Source organism: Ruditapes philippinarum, unplaced genomic scaffold (genome assembly GCF_026571515.1).
Source record: "Ruditapes philippinarum isolate M1 unplaced genomic scaffold, ASM2657151v2 ctg11950_1_1_1_1, whole genome shotgun sequence".
Lineage (NCBI taxonomy): Eukaryota > Metazoa > Mollusca > Bivalvia > Venerida > Veneridae > Ruditapes > Ruditapes philippinarum.
In genome coordinates this window covers 49584-73948 of record NW_026866867.1, presented here as the reverse complement: position 1 = coordinate 73948, position 24365 = coordinate 49584, and the positions used below count along the sequence as shown (strand labels likewise).

General features: G+C 31.8%; 1 protein-coding gene across 3 annotated transcripts; it reads left to right on the top strand.

Annotated features, from left to right (window-relative positions):
* Positions 1 to 20242, top strand: LOC132734045 (proline-rich transmembrane protein 1-like). Of its 3 annotated transcripts, none has more exons than XM_060720741.1 (4): positions 1 to 157; positions 2058 to 2200; positions 2789 to 2926; positions 5295 to 6995. In XM_060720741.1, exons 1-4 carry the CDS (start codon positions 142 to 144, stop codon positions 5463 to 5465), a joined length of 468 nt encoding a protein of 155 aa, XP_060576724.1. In that variant the 5' UTR covers positions 1 to 141; the 3' UTR covers positions 5466 to 6995. The 3 variants fall into 3 exon arrangements, with proteins under 3 accessions (XP_060576724.1, XP_060576725.1, XP_060576723.1); XM_060720742.1 differs by lacking the exons at positions 2058 to 2200; positions 2789 to 2926; positions 5295 to 6995 and adding exons at positions 18072 to 18214; positions 18811 to 18948; positions 19565 to 20242 and having other exon boundaries at positions 127 to 157; XM_060720740.1 differs by lacking the exons at positions 1 to 157; positions 2058 to 2200; positions 2789 to 2926; positions 5295 to 6995 and adding exons at positions 15638 to 15761; positions 18072 to 18214; positions 18811 to 18948; positions 19565 to 20242.
* Positions 20243 to 24365: the final 4123 nt, after the last annotated feature.

Below are 24365 nucleotides of genomic sequence, written 5' to 3'. Positions count from 1 at the left end.
GCAGACAAAAAACCAACCTGAAGTTTAAAGTTTAACTTTCTTGTTTTAAAAATAGACATTTCGTAGTTTTGCAAACAAATGCGCAGCGATTGAAATTTCATCTGATCTACATGAACATAAATAACAAATCGTGACACAAAAATGGCGGAGAGAGCAGGTACTGTGAATTATAACAATTTCTTTTATTTCTTAAATAAGATTTAAGTAGTTTTTCGAATTTGTCATCAATTTGTTAGGAAATTTATATACATGTGCATTAAAAAAACGATGTTAACTGTTACAAATCAGTTTATAAAGACGGAAGTTTTGCTTTACAATAAGGAACAATACAATATACACAAAACTCGTCGATGTATACAATAAATGAATTGGCAGGCGAATATTGTGCTTTACAATTGTTACTATTATATTATGTTTCTTGCTGTTTGTACCCTCTAAGAAAGATTCTATCAAAACTGAAAGAAATTTAATCTAGATTTGAAACAAAACATTAAAAAAGACTGAAAAGTAATTTTTGCCATCATATCGAATTTCTTTTCAAGCATTCTACCATTAATTCACGAATTAAGAGATATTGAACAAAATGTTAGTTATAATAGAGATCAAATATATGGTTTATAAGACCGTACTTCTATGCACTGATTATCTGATTGTCACTTGATGTTAAATGTAATTAATAGTAGTTTTGTTTGTAGGGAACAAGCTTAAAAATAAAAATGTTAATCTAATCAAGTAAATCTTGAGCTTTGTTGAAAATAAGGACATTCGTTTATCTAGTATAACGCACGATAACGTTTATCTCTTTCTAAACGTATCGATTTTCGGCCACTCATAATACATTCTTTTTTAAATATCAATAAACTTTCCTTTTTTATGGCTTTATCATGTATTAACAATTGAATATATTTTGTTCTTATCATTTTGCTATTTTTTTATCTATTTTTTATTTGTATGCATATCAAACAAAACAAACAAAACTGCTCATTTAACAACAAGAGCACCGCATAGACGTAGCAATAAACGCCCACATGCAAATTTGCTTTAAGTAGATAAAAATTAAATTTATCAAATATAATTTTATAACAACAGTAATTTTGGTTTTTAAATGATAATGTTTTATTTTAAAAATCCTAAAAATAATATTGTACCACAAACATTATTGTTATTTAGTGTATTTACATATCTTGAGTAACATCAGTTTCAAATAAATGAGATTATATCTTAATTCAAAATAATTAAATCATATGAACCTGTAAAAGCTCACCAAATAGTATAATCTGATCTGGGAAAAATATCTAAAAATATGAAGTTTGATAAAAAAAATAGATTTTGGAAAATGAAGGGTAAAATGAAGAGGTAAATACATATACATGTTTATTGGGAGGAAACATAAAAAAATATATAAGTCCATACATTGTTATCTCCTTTTGTAATATATACATTCATATAATGATTTTGAATGTGTCAGAGTGACCTGAGGTAGTCCAGAACTGCGTTCTGCACACCATCTCAGTAATATAAAGTTTTTTTTGCCAAATAGATTTAATTTCATACTATCGGTTTAATAAATTTCAACGAACGTCGCGTTTTGTCAGTTGCGCCGCTGTACATAGCGTTTTCATGATTATTTAAGGCGACGTGAGACGGAACTGGGTGCCATTAAATCGAATATATTTTGCAATTAAAAAGATTAAACATCAAGCTTTACACATTTACAAATCAAAAAGAAACACGACATTTATCACAATTGTTAACAATTTCGGGTAATCCATGATCATCCCTCGTAGTATATTTATTATTACCTGTAGTAAAGTTGAACCCATTTCGGAAAGGATAAAGCTTCACTTCCCTATAGACAATAGAAATGTAAAAAATTAGAACAAATAAAGATCCAGTGCTAATAATTTTGTTGAATAAACAAAAGGTGATACTCGGGGGAAACAAATAACAAATGATCAAGGCTAGCACTCAGTTAATGATAATATTATTGATAATGATATTTCAAAGTAAAATCTTAACTTAAAATGATATATATTAAACTGCATAGATGATTTTAGGATATGATCAGAAAGGAGATGAATACACAGTAAAGAATGCCTCTTTTGTGTTGGGTGTTCCATCTACCTACCAAAAGACAGCGCAGCAAGAACCTGATCATCTAATATACAAGCCGAGTAGCGAACTTACAAATACAACAGTGGTAAATAGTGTTCTCTTCTTTATCCGCAATGGTTTAAGAATTGTTAAGAATTCTTTTCGCGATTTTGTAATATGTTACGATATATAATATATTGATATAGAAGATTTTGGCGCAACAATACCTGTTTAGAAATTCACTTTTCATCAAAACCTGAAGATTAAACATTAAGTGATCAAACTTTTTTACCTTCAGTCTACCTAGAAATGGTATACAAGTTGCTGACGGCATATACGTGAGTGAGTTCTATATGAACCGAGGCAACAGCCATTTTTGAACAGCAAGCCTAAAATACAAAATGTATATTCATTCAATAACTTGTATAACGAATTTATAATTTTATGCACATTGATACTGTCGACTTGTTTATAAAGCAGCAACTATATCTTGCTTTTATAAAAACTTTGTTTTGAAATTACTTGTATTGTTGTACATCGGGAAATTTTTACAGTCAGGAATATACTGTAAATATTGTCATTATGCTTGTGTCCTGTCTAGTATTTGAAACGAAATCTGATTGTTATAACAAACTAGTTTTTATGTGGATTGAACAAATACGATAGAGCAAAATTATTTTATTTTCTAACTTAGGTAATGAGCCAGCCACAACCAGGGACTGTGTTGAACATTGTTCACAAACCACTTCCAAACCATATGGTACCTGCCTTGTGCGTCATGATATGTTGCTTCTGGCCGACAGGTTTATTTGCAGTATATTTTGCATACAAAGTAGGTGCAGTTTTTAATTTCATAGTATCCTATCTTTAATTTATGAATCTCCTTCCGCTAGCGAAAAGAGGACTATAGGAATGGCCTACGTCTATCCGTCCGTCTGTCCGTCCGTCTGTCCGTCTATCCGTCCGTAACACGTTCGTGTCTGCACCATTAAATCACTGAATTTGTTTTAAAAGTTAATTGGCACAAGTAATCACCATAATGAGACGATGTGCAGAGCGCAATAATTGGGTTGCTACCCCGATGGTCAAGGTCACACTTAAAGGTCAAATGTTGAAAGCTTTTCATTTCATAATAAAAGTCTACATTTCTTGTCCGCTTCATACCTTTCAAACAACTGATTTTTTTTAATAACTTGGCACAAGTTATCACCATATTGAGACGATGTGCAGAGCACAATAATTGGGTTTCTTCCCCAAGGTCAAGGTCACACTTAGAGGTCAAATGTTAAAAACCCTTCATTTCATAATATTTTTTTTTACTTTTACTTTAAATGACATCTCCCCATAGACCGGTCAGTCAATTTCATCCAAATTTTTCAGGAATGTTTCTTTGGTAGTCAACTTTATAAATTGTTCAAAAAACTTAATTCCAAGCAGAACTCTGGTTGCCATGGCAACCGAAAGAAAAAAATCTTCTTTTAGAAAACCGAAAGAGCTAGAGCTTAAATATTTGGCATAATACATCATCTAGACAGTGTCTACCAAGTTTGTTCAAATAAAAGCCCTGGGGTCAAAATTGGTCCGCCCCAGGGGGTCATTGCTTTTCCCCTTATGTATATAGTAAAAACTTGAGTGTCTTCCAAGTTTGTTCAAATAAAACCCTTGGGTAAAAATCGGCCCCATCGAGGGGGGATCATTGTTTTTCCCTATAGTCAAAACTTAAAAAAATCTTCTTATCAAAAATCCAAAGAATTACAGCTTAGATATTTAGCATGAAACATCTTCTTATTGGTGTCTACCAAATTTGTTTAAATAAAATCCCCTGGTTTAAAACTGGCCTTTGTCCAGGGGCCTATATACAGGTGAGCGATTTCAGGGCCATCATGGCCCTCTTGTTAAGATAACTTGGCCGAAATGATCACCATTATGACATCATTGGCAGAGCATAATAATCAAGTTACAATTCTCAAAGGTCCAATGTAAAAAACATCTACTTTTCATGTCCGCTCTTTAACTTATTGACAATTCAAAGGTTTTAAAATTACTTGGCACAAATTATCGTCAGTCACCATGACACAATCTGCAGAGTTCAACATCCAGGTTGCTCCCCCAAAGGTCAAGGTTATATGTTCTCCATAACTGTTTTTTACTTTATGGAAGATTTCAAATAACATGGCACAAGTAATCACCCTCATGAGACTTTGTGCTTATGAAATGCATGACATAACATCAATGTCGTGGCTGTAAAAGGTTCACTGCTTCAAATGACTAATGGCTATTAAACTCAGTGCGCCCTTATCAATTGTCACGGAAAAAATACCCCTGTCAGAAGATCGAACCAGCGGTCCCTGATTGATGGACCCGATACCTTCCCTAATGAGCTAAGCGGATTCGTTCGGGACACATTAATAATTGAAATTCTAGGCCAAATAAAGAATGTGGCTTCTAATTGCCTCATTCTTTCTTATATGATCACAATTTATAAATCAGTGGAACGACTACCAATAAGGAATACCTTGAATTCTAATTTTAAACTAATTAAATTTCCGTTTTACTCATATGGTTAAGTTTTCAATAAATGCCCCCGAATTGCAAGTTGAAACAACACTTCCGATTAAAGTGCCAAAATGTATGTATGCATGTGGTAATAATTTACCTCCAATCAATTATTACGGAGTATTAGCCAAAGATATGAAATCTAAGACAAAGGATGCCATTGTACGACGGCCAATGAGAGCCGAAATGTACGGTAAATGGCTGTTGGTGCAAAGCAAAGTTCCCGTCTCTCAAGCCTCCACTCTGTGCTAAGGGCACACGCACAGTTTTCCCGTAATCTTCTTTGCCTTCTCTGTAGGGCAACTCCCATCGGGTGGATTTAGGACATCGGCAGCTAAATTCATACAAACTAGGTTTTGCCGTCTTAAACGAAAACTCAATTTGAAGAGAGAATGCGAAGTAGCCGTCAGATCTTCAGTCATCTGCTGATGCCCAGTGGTTTCTCCATGACGTGTGCATACCGAGGGGAAGGGAGAAGTACTCGTTATTCAGCATCGGATCAAGCATTACAATGGCAGGCTATGAATATCCCCTTTTGATTGGGAGCGAGGTGACAATTAAAATGTTTATCATTTCTTAGAGATTATGTATATACTTCATAGCAAAACGAATTCCGCTCATATATATATTGATGTTTTTTGTAGACACGGAATCTCGAGCTCTCCGGCGACTATGGCAATGCGAAGGTCATGTCAGACTTTACAAGAAAATGGATAATTGCTACAGTTTTACTTGGAATTTTTGTCGGCATTATTTCAGCTATCGTTTACTATGCCGAAATGATGAATTATTACGACAACATTCACAAGAACTAGGATAGTTATCGACAACGTCCACTTCAAATTCGAAGAACTGACATGATTCTATATTCAGAAATAGTTTATATCTGAAATCATTGGATCTGATTTGCGTACTTTTATATCGTGAATAAACCGTTACCATTTTTTTACATTTTTAATTTCATGTTATTTTTTTTGTTGTAAATATCTATGTAAGTACAGAAACTATTTCAAAATATAAAACTGTTATTCCAGAAATCTATATTCGGTAAAAGTTTATTTTATTACTGACAAATTCACTGTAAGTTAATAATTTTTGAGAGATGATATCATGCTAATTAGATTTTTGACATGTTAATATGACATGTGTAAAAACTATGTACGATAAATAAACAAAAACGTGAATTTCGTTAAAGCATTTAGAAATATTCATTTGAATGAAACCATTATTAAAATTACAAAAAAGGCAATTTGTACATTTTTTCAATTTGATATTCATAAGAAGTAACTTCCACGTCGGTTTCCCAAAAACCCAAGTCTATTAATAACTCTGTCTATAAATAGGTGGGAGTACAATTTATTCTGTACATTGCACATTTGCACTGTCAATTTCATAAACCCTGGACTGTACCTCTCCAATGATGAACTGTTAGAAAATCAAAATATTTTTAAAATTCTAACGAAGACAAAGAAAACACATCAAACTTTTAATCTATTTCTAGTACATATCAAATAGATAAATAAATTCAAAACCCTACTTGGACTGTAGTCAACGATATTTTTAACTTGCACTAAGGATCGTAGTAGCAGTTCTACCACGTGATAGAGAGTTTTTTTCGGCCGAAGTCTGTCTGTTATCAGTTTGACTTCCTGTAGAACTAAGAGGGGAGGACTAAATATAACACGAATTTTCATTGGTCATTTAACATTGCAAACATTGCAAACTGAAACTGGTGAATCGCATTAATCATTCTAAAATAAAATGTAAAGAACAGCTCTTACCATTCTAAAATAAAATTCAAAGGATATTTCTCCCATTTTAAAATAACAGTTTAAGGATAACTCTATGATAAAATATGAGGAATAGTTTTCCCACTATAGAATACAATGCGAAGGATAGTTCTCAAATGAGATGTACTGGAATGAGGATAGTTTTTTGTGTTTAATTAAAAAAAAACATAAAAGCACAAAATATGCATTATTGCTTCTTTGGGAACTTCGCAGTTCTTTGGAGTTTCTAAATCGTCAATAAATCTGCCATATTGTTTCAAGAATCAATAACCGTCACTGTTACCAGTGGATAAAAACGCCATCCACTAAGTACCCAGGGTAGTATCCAACTGTCGAGCAATGAAATATTATCAAATGGAAAACTGGCCGCTGGGTAATGCGAAGGATTTAACTAGCCACTGTTTAATTTTCACCAACGTTTGAAAAGCATTTACTTTATTGACTTGAATATATTTTGTATCTAATTTTATAGGAAAATAAGCAAATATGCATTAGAGTCATAATATTCATGTCTCAAATGATGTAATAAATGAAAATTTCTAAAGTAGAAAGCTACATTGTTTTTCTTATATATTACGAACTGATCATGATGATGCTTGTGATGACGATGTTTATAATGTACAGTTAATGCTTAAAATCATGATAGTAGCAATAATGATGAGGATGGCGATTATGAACGGAATATAAATATATAATGTGTTAACGATTGTCTCTTGATGATTATGATAATGATGTTCTGTTGCTGATTAATTTATATGAACTGGTGATGGGTATGATGATATACTGATGCTAATGATGATGTCGATGATGATTTGATCTTCAGCAGTTCTGATCAGATACTTCTTCACAGATTCTTTGAAGGAAGGTAACCTGTTAAAGGTAAATAAATCAGCCACAACGAATAACACACAAAGCAGAAGATCTTTGAACCTAAATCGTTTACCTTCTAAATTGTAAATGCACCTTTAGTTGCCAATTAATCAATTGATGTTAACGAGTTTCATAACATGAATATGATGATAATGCTGAACTTGTTATTATTATGATCATGATCAATTGATATCTTGAAAACAGGCTTAAACACCTTCCAACAAATTGCCAAACTAGAAAACATGTTCGTTAAGGAAAATACTGTGCAGGCATCTAATATTTTATTTTAAAAGCCGGTTTTTACATTTTGTTGTTGACACACAACAAAAACAAAAGCACACATGTGACGTTCGTTTACTTCATCGACGAATAAATGTACATTATTAAATAAAATAGCAAACTTTATTGCCTATTAAGTATTTACAATACTGCAGTAAAACAATAAAGCAGACAAAAACAAACCCGAAGTTTAAACGTTTAAGCTTTCTTGTTCTAAACATAGAAAAAAACATCGTGACACAAAATGGCGGAGAAAGCAGATATTGAGAATATATTCAAATCTATCAACAATTTGTTATGATTTTGATATACATGCAGAATGAAATGCGTTGTTTATTGCAATTAGTCAGTTGATCTCTATAAAAACGTAATTTTTGCTTTATATTAGGAAATTGAATTAAAAAAAGTAAAACAAAAAGAAAAAAACTATTTCTTTTGCCTGAACAGGAAATGATCATCGCTGTGTGCACATCCATTGTTATTTATAAGATAAGGATCAATACTATGTGCACACAACTTGTCTTGCAAGTTTCTGATGTATATGGTTGAATAGCATGTGCATACTTAAAATGTGTTTACATTACTATATGTCAATGTGTACTTTTGTTCGAACCCACAGATAAAGATGTAATCAAAACTGTAGAGAATTTAATCTAGATTTGAAACCTCACTTCACCAAAGCTTGAATGGAAGGTTTTGCAATGGTATTGCATTTAGGATCGAATTTCTTTCAGTCATTCTACCATTAATTTACGAATTGAGAGATATTGAGCAAAATGTTTGTTATAATAGAGATAAAACTGTTTATATTGTCATACTTCTATGCACGACATAACTGACTATTTGATTGTCGCTTGGTTTGGATTAGTAGTTTTTCGTGAATGAGCTTAAAAACATAAATTTCCAAGCAGCTTAATGTTGTACAATGAATATTTAGAATTTGAGAAAAAAATATTTTTTTAAATGATAATCTACTCTGGTTAATATTATGAGCATACTATGATTTCCATGTTGAATATAAGGGTTTGAGTGTATCTAGTATAATGCAAGATATCTTACATTTCTTTCGATATGTAACGATTTTTTGCCGCTCAAAATACATTATTTTGAAACATTAATGTACTTTCTGTTATGTCTACATTTTGTTCTTATAATTTGCATTTTTGTTTTCTTTTTATTTCATTTTAGTTCCGCTCTTGATAAAGAAAGCAACTACATGTCAAGTGAAATAATAATTGACTTTAATATCTAACTTTATCAAAATCAAACCACATTAAAGTGTATAAAGCTTTATATCTGCTGCAAAAATCATTGTCTGAAGTTTGATAGAGAAATACTTCCAAAGTGCTTGTATGAACTATATATGGTATTTAAATGCCTTAAAAACGAATGGCCAATACACAAATCATTGCTAAACGGATAAAACCCTACAAAAAGTAGCATAATAACACTTTGTTCCGGAACATTTTATTATTTTTACGTACATTATCCATGTGTATAAATAACAGAGACATTATATGGTACAAAATGTTTTGAACAATTATTCAATATATGGATCAATATAAAACACATTTTATTTCAGGACTGAGTCTCATGCATTTGTGTGTTTATAAAACAAAACTGCTCATTAAATGATAAACGGACTTTAAATACACGAATGCAACAAAGCTTTATCATGTTTATCATTATTATTGACATAGACCCTACCTGCTGCGCTTTTACGGTACATTATAACGTGACGGTTTGCCTTTTTTATTTATGCCTTGCATATTTTAGCACTGTTTGTAATGTAAACACAAGTTCAAGTTATCATCTGTTAACAACAACTCTATCTGACTTATACGAAGGTTAAGTGTAAGAATAGATAAATGTATTTAATAATAAATAAATATAATTGAAATTAATGATTGTATATATTTTTTGAAATTATAAATCGATGAAAAAATATTTACATGACCTTTAAGCTCAACGTAGTTTAAAATGGATCATATACAAAATATACATCCTGTCTGAAATTGAACCTCCTCTAAATGCCTAAACCTCAAAATATATTTCCTAATGCAAATTTTTAAAATTGTAAGTGCTTTAACCCTTTACCTCATATATAACAACGCACTTTCGACCCCCCCCCCCTCTTTTAGGCCTCAAATAGTGAAAAAATGTCCTATTTCGGCCCCCAATACATGTTTTCGTTTGAGAAATGTTGCTAAAAAATGAGCACTTTTTCGGCGCCACCCCCATCCAAAAGATACATCAGGGGGTTGTCAGAAGGGGGATTTGCCCCCTTCTGTTTGGGGAGTTTGGAGGGGGGCGGTAGTCCCCCTCATCGCAAAGAATATTTTTGACTTTTGAGAGGCTAAAAATGACCCCAGATCAATCATAAGGTAACGTGTAACCAACACTGAAAAGCCTTTGACTCTATCTCAATCCCTTGAGAAGTTGCAGCACTTTGAAATATATTTTGATGGAAAAAATCGAGGCAAAAAAGTGATTTTTGGCAATTTTGAGACGTCCCCTCGTTGCCATGCTATCAGGAAATCTAAGACTGAGCATGTCGATACAAAGGCAATGGTCAAGTTAACATGTGTGCCAAGTTTGATTAGTATTGAAGCAGTTTTCATAGTTTCATAGCAGTTTGAACTTGTAACAGGAGGCTTTTCTATGAAAACGGCCATTTTTCACAATATGCTCATGAGGGAAAGGGTTAACTAAAAAAATGAAAAATGTTACAAAACAACAATTTTTCACCAAAATTAGGTGAAAGACCACATGTTAACATGGAAAAACTAGATTTTGGGTAATTCCAAAGTTTTTCATCATTTTTTGTTAACCCTTTACCTCATATATACGCGAAACAACGCACTTTCGACCCCCCTCTTTTAGGCCTCAAATAGTGAAAAAAAATGTCCTATTTGGGCCCCCAATACATGTTTTCGTTTCAGAAATGTTGCTAAAAAAGTAAGCACTTTTTCGGCGCCGCCCCACATCCAAAAGATACATCAGGGGGTTGCCAGAAGGGGGATGTGCTTAGGCGTCGGTGTTGGCGGCACACATTGATTAAGTATTTGCGTGCAAGTGTGAATCCAGAGCTATTTAAAATAATCTATTGAAACTTCACTCAATTATTTTAGAGAATAGTAGGTCATTATTCAATGCCAATAACTCTTATGATGTTTTTGATTGAACTATAGCCATTTCTGAGCCTTCAGGGTCTGCATTTTCCAGGCTCTCTTATTTTACTATCCAGCGCTGAGAATAGTCGAGCGCACTGCTCTTGCTTGTAGATACTCGTATCTAGCGGTTTTCAAAAATCAACGCAACGCAATTTTATGGTTTTATACAATTTTTGTATCAGAAATCTGATGCTCAAAATGAATGGGACTTAACGTAAACATGTCGAAAACTTAAAGTGTCTTATTCCCGAAGAGGTATTGGCTTGGCTATTACAAAATAAACATAAAACCTTTAATAACCAATATTGTTAGTTTATAAAAGCGTTATTTTTAAAGATATTACCGAATTTGCTTCATGAAAATGAAAGGAGTAATTATTAAATTATTTTCAAAAATGTTAAAGCCAGTTTTAATAAGAAAAAGTACGTTTAATATAATGTATATAAACATTTCATTAGCTGTACATATTTAACATATTCTTGGATTCTGTAAAGGTTTTTAAAGGGTAATATAAACGTAAGTTATGCTAGCGTTTATGCCGAGTTAGGCAGATACCCATTGTATGTTAATAGATATGGTAGAATGATAGTATTGGTTAAACAAACTTAGACGGATAATAATTCTTTTAATCAGATTGTAAAAAGGTTTGTGCAATTGGGTGTAACAATGATTAACAAAAATTATGTGATTGTGGCTTACCGTACATATTTGACGAAAGATTATTAAAATATAAGTACATTGTAGTAGCCTAATAATTTGCATTTATAAGTATGGTAAAACATCAATGGACTATGAACTCGTGTCTATGAAATACGTATACGATAACTGAGCGTTATAGCGTAATAGGGTAAACTACGGATTTATTATTTCTCAGTGTCTTACATGTTGTAAGTTCGCGACCCTATTAGGTCTATGTTTTGTTTTATGTATATTATTTTTATTATTGAACAGCTCCATTTATATTTGTTGACTTATTTTGAAAAAGTCAATACTCTTTTTTAATGACATGATTTATTTAGTAATGTTTAAAATTCACTCGGATTAAATCATTAATGTCATTTGAATGATGTAAATCACAAAACAAATTTCCATAAGTTGATTCATAATCGTGAAGACAATTTTGCAAGCACTCGGCCATTTCGATTAAAATGTACTGCAAAAATAAAGAAAGAGTAGTTCTTAATAAATATAAACAGAGATAGAACCACACCTCTCATATTTTAGGCAATTCATTAACCAACTGTGCTAATGTGGATGTGATGATGACCTTTAAATACAGCTGCTATGATTTAAAAAAAATGCAACATCTAGCTAATTATGGAACCGAATAGGAAGGAAATTTAAAGCCTACACAACGGTTATAACGGTGTCTTTTACGCTAGGTTTTTTATTATATAATAACTATACCCTTCACGAAATCTTTGTAATGACAGTTTGGAAAATCGACCGGACTTGTATTCGAAATATTGAGACTACATGGTCATAAAAAAGGGATTGACGACATTATCTCTATTCAAATATTCACATAGTTCTCTATTAGTGTTGGTGCAATCATTATACAGCATATTTGGATATATTGTCGAAAGGATCGTTTTATTACTTAAAACAATTTGATTATTTGTAAACGATAGACACAAGGTGTAATACGAAATGTTGGAAAACACAGGTATGTGAAATATTTTTGTCATTTAAAGGCACATAAATGACGAATTTAAACGTGATGCCAAATGATTGTGTTTCTAAGAGCTTTGTGCGAATTTCATATCATTGCCTTACACCGTTTCCCAGAATCATTACTTTTATTGTGCAAAATGGCCCAAAAAATGAAAAGCTTTGCAATGCTTTTCAATCCATTGGTGCTAATAGCACTGGAAGGACTTGGGTTTTCATTACATGTTTATAGATATAAAACGTTAAAACGTTTTGAATTTTTGGAAGACTTTCATGACCTAAATGATTTTCAATATCTCTTTACAAACATTAAACAATGACACTGTAAAATACTTTGTTGAAAAAATGCTCAGTAACTTTTAGCCTTCTGCGTTGCAGGTTGTCCATGCAACCAGAATTTATTTGAATTTTGCCTAGATTAATTGAACATTGTTGTACATATTTAAAGAGACGGACGAGTCATATATGATATTAAGGAGGTTTTATGTGCAACAAAAAATGTGTTCTTGTAGGTAAAAAAAACAGAATAACTGTTTCGAATGTAAATTATGTACAGATCTATCCTTCAAATCTGATTCTTATTGATATAGTAATTTTGACACGTTTGGGTATTATCATAAGCATGCGCATGTGTTCTTTATCAATATAAATTATACAAGGAAAAGGTCCATACATATACCAGACTAAAATTAGAATAACATTATTATATTATTATATATTTCTTAATCAAAATGGGCCAATGACTATTATTTATAACTCTTCAATTTCAAAATGAAAACTGTACTTAAGCATGTACTCAAAGAATATATAAATCTTGAGATAAATGAAATAGCTAGCCTTTTTCTTTTTACGATACAAATCCTAAATACCTTCAAAATAGATTATAAAATTTTGTGCACGCAAACACGTATTCAAGTGTAAGCGAAATTTTACTCGTGTGATGTTGGGTTCTAGGTCTGTTCTGAGATCCCTTGAAGTTCTCTTAATCCTCCTTCACAGAAAAAAAGTACAGGAACAGTCCCTTACATACAATACACATATAAGTAATAATAGGATAAATAATAATTCAGTATTTTATGCTTTGGAGACTTGATATTTTGCTAGATCAAAGTTTTAAGAATAATCAGGGATAGCACTCAATTAATGATAATGTTAATGATGATAATACTTCAAAATATAATCTTACACACAATCACGTCTAAAATTTTCCCCATTGCTATATGAATAAGACAACATTCTGTTATCGCGTCATTTTGACGGACAAAAAACTCATCATTTTAAACGTCACCACGTATATCTATATATTCATCATAATCATAACCTATATACTAGTACTTTCGTTGATTTACTGAAATTATAATTACATCTACTATCATCAAAATCTTCCACCACCTTAAGCGACATCAATATCTAAATATACCTCCATTACCATCATCACATCATTTATCATTATCATCTTCACCAGCATCATCAAAATCATTATTATCACCAACCCCATAAGTATCATATTCAAATTTATCTTCTCGATGTGTGGTGCTGATGAGGATGTCGATGATGATTTGAAGTACAACAGTACTGATCAGGTTCTTCTTAAAGTAACCTGCACAAACTTGATAATCCAGCTGCCAGAACGGACAACCAACTTAGCAGAATGATTTTGAACCAAAATCTTTGACCTTTAGGATTGGAAATGTACCCTCAGTTGTGACATAAGAATGAACAGTGACTTAATATAATGTGTATATATAATATATATTGAAATATAGAGCCATACAATTTTTTCTTAAAATTCAATAACATGACAAACATGATCTGATGATGATGGTTATGGTATTGTAATGATGATTCTTGTTAATTTATGATGATGATTGTTATGATCATGATCGTGTTATGATGTACCCATAATAATGTTTATGATGACAATGTTTATAAACTATTGATGATTATTACGGTTATCATGATTACGCTATGTGCTTATAATGATGGTTTTGATGTTCATGGTAACGCTTTTGCGATCTGAAGAATATGTAGATATAATAAAAGTGATAATGATGCTGAACTTTAATTTTCAAGATCCTCATCATAACACGCCTTTAAACAAATTAACATAAGAAACAAGAAAACAGGTTCGTTATCAAAAGAAAAACTTGGAAAGTACTTTGCAGACGTAGTTTTGTACGGAAGAGCATAAGTGCCAGATGTGTGTTTCTTATTAACTCTAATTTTATTTAAATCAAAATTTCGACTTACTTACTTGAAACTTCGACTTCCTTAACTCGAAATTCCGTCTTAATAACTCAAAATTTCTACATTTCGACTTATTAACTCAAAAAGAGAAGAAATTTGGCTGTTTCAAACAAGCATTGCACGACTTACATTGCTTGTTGGTGAAAGCAAGATTTGAATACAAGATACAGTCATTCACGTGTGGCTGATAAATATTGACAGAACACCTGTATTTAACAGAACGATTCAATAGGATCAAATTGTCCGCACAGAGAGAACATTTCCTTCACATTTTCTATGATGCCTTTTTGTGGAGATAAAATTACACTTTCCACATTTCCGTGTTAACCGTATGTTTCTTGTGTATAATTAAAGCACAGATACAGCCATCATGCGGAGATACGTATAAGTCCAAAACACACCCTATTGTAAAGTGCGCAATATTCATGTGTAAGCTAAGTTTTAAATAGCGTGTATACGCCAGTTAGTCTGCCACGTTTCTTTATACTAATAGTATCTTTGTAAAATTTCTTAAAGAGTAATTTCGAGTTAATAAGACGAAATTTTGGGTTATTATATTTGTAACATATTTTGAAAGAGTGAGTTGAAATTTCCAGTTAATAAGTCGAAATTTCGAGTTACAAAGTCAAAATGTCGATAACGCAAGTAGAAATTTCGAGTAAGTAAGTCGAAATTTCGACATAGTAACCCGTAATGTCAAGTTTATAAAAAACGCATCTGACACTAATGCTCTTCCGTAGTTTTGACATCAAATACTTTGATAGACACTTTTAATATTTAATTGATGACCCACATTACCTCACCAAACAAAACATAAAAAGCACGTTCATTTACTTCACTAATAAATAGGTCGTGCGTTTAACATGGGTAAAGAAAAAATATTTACATTATTTAATAATAAAGCAAACTTCTTTGCCTATTTACAATTTACAACACTGCATTAAATCAATAAAGCAGACAAAAAACCAACCCGAAGTTAAAAGTTTAGCTGTCTTGTTCTAAAAATAGACATTTGGTAGTTTACAAACAAATGCGCATGCGATCTACATGAAAATAAGACACAAAATGGCGGAGCGAACAGGTACTGTGAATTATATCAATTTCTTTTATTTCTTAAATCAGTTTTTAGTTAATTTTTCAAATTTCTCGTAAATTTGTGATGAAACTGATTTACATGTGCATTAAAAAGAGATGTTTAATACAAATGTGTTACAAATCAGTTTATAAAAACTAACGTTTTGCTTTACAATAAGGAACAATACAATATAAACAAAACTTGTTTGTATACAATCAATACATTGGTCTGTGTATTCTTACACTGTTCTTTACAATTGTTACTATATATTTATGTTTACTCCAAAAAGGATTGAATCAAAACTATAAGGAATTTAATCTAAATTTGAAACCAAACATCGCGAAAGTTTGAAAAGTATTTTTTGCAACGGTATCGAATATCTTTTTAAGCATTATACCATACATTTACGAATTGAGAAAAATGCTCAAATAGACAAAGTTTATAATGAGACCAAATAAATGGTATATAAGGTCGTACTTCTATGCACTGATTATCTGATTGTCAATTGATGTTAATTAGTAGTTTTTTGTGACCAAGCTTAATAATAAAAATACAAAAATGTGTATGTCATGACAGATCTGTAAATTGCTTGGCAGCTTAATATTGCAAAATAAAGATTTATATATAAATAAACAATGCGTGTTTAATGTTAATCTAATCTGGTAAATCTTGAGCATAAAATGATTTCCTGGTTGAAAAAAAAGGATATTAGTTTATCTAGTATAACGCACGATAAATTACACCTCTTTCTAAACGTATCGATTTTCGCCCACTCTTAATACATTCGTTTTAAAATATACTTTCCTTTTTGATTATTTGAATATATTTTGGTCTTATCAATTGCTCTTTTTCTCTTTTTTGATTTGTATGCATATCAAACAAAAATGCTCATTAAACAACAAAAGCACCGCATAACCCCCAAATGCAACTTTGCTTTAAGTAAATAAAATTTAAAGTTATCAGAAACAGTTTTAAAACAACAGTAATGTTTGTTTTTTAAATGATAAAAAAAAAAAAAAACTATGAAATATTGTAGCAGAAATTCAATAGCACAAAACTAAATGTTACATATCTTGAGTAAAATCAGTTTCAGTTAATAAGATTATTTGAATTCAAAATAATTAAATCATATAAACCTGTAAAAGCTCCTCAAATAGTATAATTTAAAAAATCTAAAAAAATGAAATTTAATTAAAAAAAAACAACATAATCACGTAAAAGATTTTGAAAAATAAAGAAAGGTAAATACATAATATTATACATAATTATTGGGGGAAACATATAAATAATTATAATAAGGATTTTGAATGAGTCAGTGTGATTTCTGCCAAATATATTTATTTTAATACAATCGGTTTAAAAAAAAACATAGTGAAATCAAAATTTTAAAGTTGATTCAAAATGACTAAATGTGACCTGAGAAAGGTCAAACCTACGCTCTGCACATTGTCTCATTACAATTAACATTTCTGCCAAGTAGTTTCAATTTCCTACCATCGTTCAACAAATACAGACCAGACAAGAAAACCTACGAAAAGACGGACGGACGAATGGACAACCAGGTGCATAACAATATACTCCGAAATTCTTTCGGGCGTATGATAAAATCGGATGTTTAACAACTAATAAGATGTAAGAAAACATTTTTTTTTTCATTTTTCGTTTACCTTCGCTCTTAATTCCTAGATTAGAAGGGCAAATGAATCAGTCGGCTTCGATTTACTTAAATATAATTTCAATAAGAATAAGTTTTGGATAAATCTTATCAATACTTAAAATAGAGAAAAACAGAAACGTAAAATAGTAAAAAAAACAGAATCCCTTATATAAAAGAAGGCCATTACAACAAAACTAAAAATATTGCAGACTCGGTTTGATTGAGCCTGTTCATGGACGGTACTGGAAAGTGCAATTTACCGTCCACGCCCATAGCACCGGCTTAAGCAGAATTCAACATTTAACAAGAAAACTGTGAACTTTTGAATTTAGAAACATCCGCAGATGTGTTCATACGGCGGTTATCATGGAACCTTCAATGTGACACAGAAGTGCCATTCCATGAAAAGCAGCGTATGGTCCCCAAGTAAAAGAATGCTTTTGCCCTAAACGAGAAAACAATTGGTGGAACTAAAAAAAAAATAGCGTTTCTATGATCATTTAAGGCGACCTCGGGGGAGAAAAATAACAAATGATCAAGGCTTGCACTCAATTAATGATAATTTAGTGATAATGATATTTCAAAGTAAAATCTTGACTTAAAAACAATAATGATATATATCAAACTGCATGGATGATTTTAGTTTTCTGTGTTTATAGGATATGATCAGAAAGGAGATGAATACACAGAAAAGAATGCCTCTTTTGTGTTGGGTGTTCCATCTACCTACCAACAGATAGCCAAGCAAGAACCTGATCATCTAATATACAAGCCGAGAAGCGAACTTACAAATACGACAGTGGTATGAGTTCTTTTCTTTAACCGCAACGGTATTAGAATTGTTAAGAATTCTTTTCGCGATTTTGTCATATGTTATGATATATTATATATTGATAAGAAGATGTTGGCGCCATTCGTTTTTGCTGTATTTATTCAGCAAGTCAGTTGCCTCCTTTTCTTAGAATTAGATTCTACAATAACTGTTCAGAAATTTACATTTTATATCATGTTAAATATCATCAAGGTTAAAGTTCATCAAAATCTAAAGATTAAAACATTAACATATCGTTCTTCTATATCTTCAGTCTAGTACCTAGAATTAGTATACAAGTTGCTGACGGCATATACTGGAGTTAGCAGCAAGCCTAAAATATATTCCTTCAACAACTTGTATAATAATTATGCACACTGGTACTGGCGGCATGTTTATAAAATAAACGCAGCATCTAAAGCCTGCTTTCATCAAAGCGCTGGGAAAGACACAAGCAAAGAAAAGGGCGTCAACGTGTACACGAACTCTGTCTAGTATTTGGAACTAAATCTGATATTTAATTGTAATAACAAAATATGTTTTTATGTGGATTGTACAAATAATATAACATTGTTTTTATTACTTAGGTAATGAGCCAGCCACAACCAGGGACTGTGTTGAACGTTGTTCACAAACCACTTCCAAACCATATGATACCTGCCTTGTGCGTCATGATAATTTGCTTCTCGCCAACAGGTTTATTTGCAGTCTATTTTGCATACAAAGTAAGTGGAGTTCTGAATATCCTAGTATCCTTACCTTTTATTTTAAGACACTTGAGGCCTTACCATTGGGAATATCTTGAACTTCACATTCAAAATTTCAACTAATCAGATTCCCGTTTATCATAAAGGTAAGTTTTCAACAAATGCCCCGGAATTTCAAGTTGGAACAACACTTCCGATTTTAGTGCCAAAATGTGCAAATATATGTGGTGATAATTTACCAAGAAGTATTAGCCATAGATGTGAAATCTGAGACAAAAGCATGCCACTTTTCTGTAGGGTAACTACCTTTGGCTTTATTTAGGACATCGGCAGCTAAATTCATATACTAGTAAACTAAGTCTTTTCGTCTTAAACATAACCTCGATCTGAAGAGAGAATGCGAACTAGCCGTCGGATCTTCAGTCATCTGCCGATGTCCAGAGAGGAAGGGAGAAGTGCATAATAATAGCCCATCATCGGATCAAGCATAGCAATGGCAGGCTATCCATTGCCGGCCCATGTTGATTGGGAGCGAGGTTACACGTCACTTGTTAACATTTCTTAGAAATTATGTATATATTTCATAGCAAAACTAATTCCGGTCTTATATGTATATTATTTTATTTTTTTGTAGACACGGAATCTCGAGCTCTCCGGCGACTATGACAATGCGAAGTTGATGTCAAACTTTACAAAAAAATGGATAATTGCTACAGTAGTTATTGGAATTTGCGTTTACATTATTTCTGCTATCGTTTACTATGCGGGAATGATGAATTATTACAACAACATTCACAATAGCTAGGTTAGTTATCGTCAACATCAACTACAGACTCGAAGAACTGACATGATTCTAAATTGAGGAAAAGTTAATATCTGAAATAATTGGACCTGATTCGCGTACTTGTATAACGTGAATATACTGTTAACATTTTTTTGAACATATTTAATTTCATGTTATTTTCTGTTGTTGTAAATATCTATGTAAGTACACAAACTATTTCAAAATATAAAACTGTTATTCCAGAAATCTATATTCGGTAAAAGTTTATTTTATTAGTGAAAAATTCACTGTAAGCTAATAATTTTTGAGAAATGATATCATGCTCTTTAGATTTTTTGACCTGTGAAAGTGACATGTGTAAAAACTATGTACAGTCAGTAAATAAAAAAACATGAATTTCGTTACAGCATTTAAAAATATTCATTTGAATGAAACCATTCTTAAAACAAGATATGTTTGTTAAACATGTATGTCCCATATGGGCAGCCAATTAGTCATGAGATCAGGTTATTATGCATGACTTCTGACCCAGTGAACAAAAAATTAATAAGGGTTATCTACAGGTCATGCCTAGTCACAAGGTAATAATTATTGTGACCCCATAGGTTGTGTGCAGCAAGTTATTACATATCTTTCCAAAAAAAAAATATGCATACATTTTATGTTTCATGTAGGCCTCATTAATGACAGCAAAGTTGTTATATTACATAATACATCCAAATGTGTATACCAAAAGTTTTTTGTTTAATATAAAAATATCAACCAAAGCAACTTGAGTTGTTGAGTTATTGGTCAGAAACCATTTTAAAGTACAAGGTAAATTTTACACTGACCCCTTGACCCCAAAATCAATAGGGGTCATCTACTGGTCATGACCAATAATCATATATAGTTTGAAGTTCCTAGGCCTAAGTGTTCTTTAATTATTGATATGAAACCGTTTTTACTTACAATTGATCGGAAACCGTTTTAACTTTCAAGGTCAGTGTGACCTAGACCTTCGACGCTAAAATCAATAGGGATCATCTACTGGTCATGACCAATCATCATATAAAGTTTGAAGTTCCTAGGCCTAAGCGTCCTTTAGGTATAGAGAGGAAACCGTTTTTCACTTCAAGTAAATGTGACCTTGACCTTTGACCCCTTGACCCCAAAATCAATAGGGATCATCTGCTGGACATGACCAATCACCATACCAAGTTTAAAATTCCTAGGCCTAAGCGTTCTTTAGTTATTGATCGGAAACCGTTTTTACCTACAATGTCAATGTGACCTTGACCTTTGACCCCTTGACCCCAAAATCAATAGGGGTCATTTACTGATCATGACCAATAACCATTCCAAGTTTGAAGTTCCTAGGCCTAAGGGTTCTTTAGTTATCACTCGGAAACCATTTGGTCTACGGACCCACGGACCGACGGATCGACAGACAGACAAATGCAAATCAATATACCCCCTCTTCTTTGAAGTGGGGGCATAGTTACAAAAATGGCAATTTGTACATTTTTTCAAATTTGATATTCATTAGAAGTAACTTCCACTTCGGTTTCCCAAAAACTAAAGTCTATTGATAATTATGTCTATAACTAGGTGGGAGTACAATTTATTCTGTACATTGCACATTTGCACTGTCAATTTCATAAAGCCTGGGCTGTACCTCTCCAATGATGAACTGTTAGAAAATCAAAATATTTTTAAAATACTAACGAAAACCAAGAAAACACATCACAATTTTCATCAGTTTCACTTTCGCAGTTCTACCACGTGGTAGTGAGAGTTTTTTTTTTTTTGCCAAAGACTGTCTGTTATCAGTTTGACTTCCTAGTCATTCTTAAATAAAATGTAAAGAAAGGTTCTAGCCATTCTAAAATAAAATTCAAAGGATATTTCTCCCATTTCAAAATAACTCTTTGATAAAATGTGAGGAATAGTTTTCCCACCATAGAATACAATGCAAAGGATAGTTCTAAAATGAAATGTACTGGAATGAGAAAAGGTTTTTTGTGTTTTATTTAAAAAAACAACATCAAAGCACAAAATATGCATAATTGCTTCTTTGGGAACTTCCTAATTCATTGAAGTTTCTAATTCATCAATACATCGTTCATATTGTTTCAAGAATCAATAACCGTCACTGTTACCAGTGGATAAAAACGCAATCCACTAAGTATCCAGGGTAGTATCCAGCTGTCGAGAATGAAATATTATCCAATGGAAAACTGGCCGCTGATTAATGCAAAGGATTTTAGTAGTGCAGAAACTGTCCACTGGTTAATTCTCACCAACGTTTTACTAGCATTTACTTTATTACCTTGAATGTATTTTGTATCTATTCTTATAGGAAAATGGGCAAATATGCCTTAGAGTCATTCATGATCCTCTAATGATGTATTAAATGAAAATTTCTAAAATAGAAGGCTACATTGTTTTTTTTTTCTTCAATATTTCGAACTGATCATGATGATGCTTGTGATGACGATGTTTATAATGTACTGATAATGCTTAAAATCATGATAGTAGCAATAATGATGAGGATGGCGATAATGAACGGAATATAACTATATAATGAGTTAACGATTGTCTCTTGATGATTATGATAATGATGTTCTGTTGCTGATAATGATATAATTGTTGATAACAAATATGAACTGGTGATGGGTATGATGATATACTGATGCTAATGATGGTGCCGATGATGATTTGATCTTCAACAGTTCTGATCAAATACTTCTTCACGGATTCTTTGAAGGAAGGTAACCTGTTAAAGGTAAATAAATCAGCCACAACGAATAACACACAACGCAGAAGGTCTTTGAACCAAAATCGTTTACCTCCTAAATTGCAAATGCACCTTTAGTTGCCAGTTAATCAGGTCTTGTAAAATGAACAGTGACCTGTGGGATGAAATACTTTTCCATGTAATCTGAAGCCAGACCATAAATTTTTACTTTGGAAACATGACGAAGAATGTTGATGATGACGTTTTGTATAAACTTATAATGATAATTATTATGTTCATGATCATGTTATGATGTGCTGAGAATGATGGTAATGATATTGATGTTAACGAGTTTCATAAGATGAATATGATGATAATACTGAACTTGTTATTATTATGACCATGGCGTAAAACACCTTCAAACAAATTGCCTATAGGAACAAGAAAACAGGTTCGTTTAGGATAAAACTGTGCAGACGTAAGTTTGACATCTAATATTTTATTTTAAAAGCCGCTTTTTACATTTGGTTGTTGATACACATAACCTTACCCAACAGAAACAAAAGCGCACAATTGACGTTCGTTTACTTCATCGATGAATAAATGTACATTATTAAATAATATAGCAAACTTCATTGCCTATTAAGTATTTACAATACTGCAGTAAAACAATAAAACAGACATAAACAAACTCAAATTTAAGCGTTTCAGCTTTCTTGTTCTAAACATAAACTTTTGGTATTTTACAAACACATGCGCAGCGATCTGAAATTACGTCTGCTTTACATGTAAAAAAACAAAACATCGTGACACAATGTGGCGGAGAAAGCAGGTACTGAGAATTTTTTCAAATCTATCAACAATTTGTTATGATTTTGATATACAGCAGAATAAAATGCGTTGTTTAATGCAATTAGTCAGTTGATTTCTATAAAAAACGTATTTTTTGGTTTCTATTAGGAAATTGAATTAAAAAAAAGAAAAAAAAAACTCTTTCTTTTGTTTGAACAGGAAATGGACATCGCTCTCCGCACATCCATTGTTATTTATAAGATTAGGATCGATACTGTGTGCACACAACTTGTCTGGCAAGTTTCTGATGTATACACTTGGTTAAATAGCATGTGCATACTTAAAATGTGTTTACATTACTGTTATATATCAATGCGTACTGCTGTTCGAACCCTCCAATAAAGATGTAATCAGAACTGTAGAGAATTTAGTCTAGATTTGAAATCAAACTTCACCAAAACTTGAATTTTAGTTTTTTCAATGGTATTGCATTTAGGATCGAATTTCTGTCAGGCATTCTTCCATAAATTTACTTGATTTAATTGAGAGATATAGAGAAAAATGTTTGTTATAATAGAGATAAAATGATCTATATGGTCATACCTCTATGCTTGACATAATTGATAATTTGTTTGTCACTTGGTGTGGATAAGTAGTGTTTCGTGAATGAGCTTAAACATAAAAATATATGTCATGAAAGATCTGTAAATTGCTAAGCAGCTTAATGTTGTATAATGAATATTTAGATTTTGAGACAAAAACCACTCTTTATTTTAATGATAATCTAATATAACTATTATTATGACCATACTATGATTTCTTTGTTGAATATAAGGGTATGAGTTTATCTTGTATAATGCAAGATAACTTACATTTTTTTCGAAATGTAACTATTTTTTGCTGCTCAAAATATATTATTTTGAAATATTAATATACGTTCCGTTATGTCTATATTTTGTTCTTATAAATTGCTTCTTTGTTTTATTTTTATTTCATTTTATTTCCGCTCTTGATAATGAAAGCAACTTCATGTCAAGTGAAATTATAATTTACTATAATATCTAATTATACCAAATTCAAACTACATTAAAATGTAAAAAGCTTTATATCTGCTACAAAAACCATTGTCTGAAGTTTGAA

Excerpts from the sequence above, each read along its gene's own strand:
- LOC132734045 (XM_060720740.1), top strand. The coding sequence starts at position 15,728 with ATGAAAATAAGACACAAAATGGCGGAGCGAACAG. Across the intron at positions 15,762-18,071 it reads CAAAATGGCGGAGCGAACAG|GATATGATCAGAAAGGAGAT; the intron begins GTACTGTGAATT and ends CTGTGTTTATAG. Across the intron at positions 18,949-19,564 it reads CAGTCTATTTTGCATACAAA|ACACGGAATCTCGAGCTCTC; the intron begins GTAAGTGGAGTT and ends ATTTTTTTGTAG.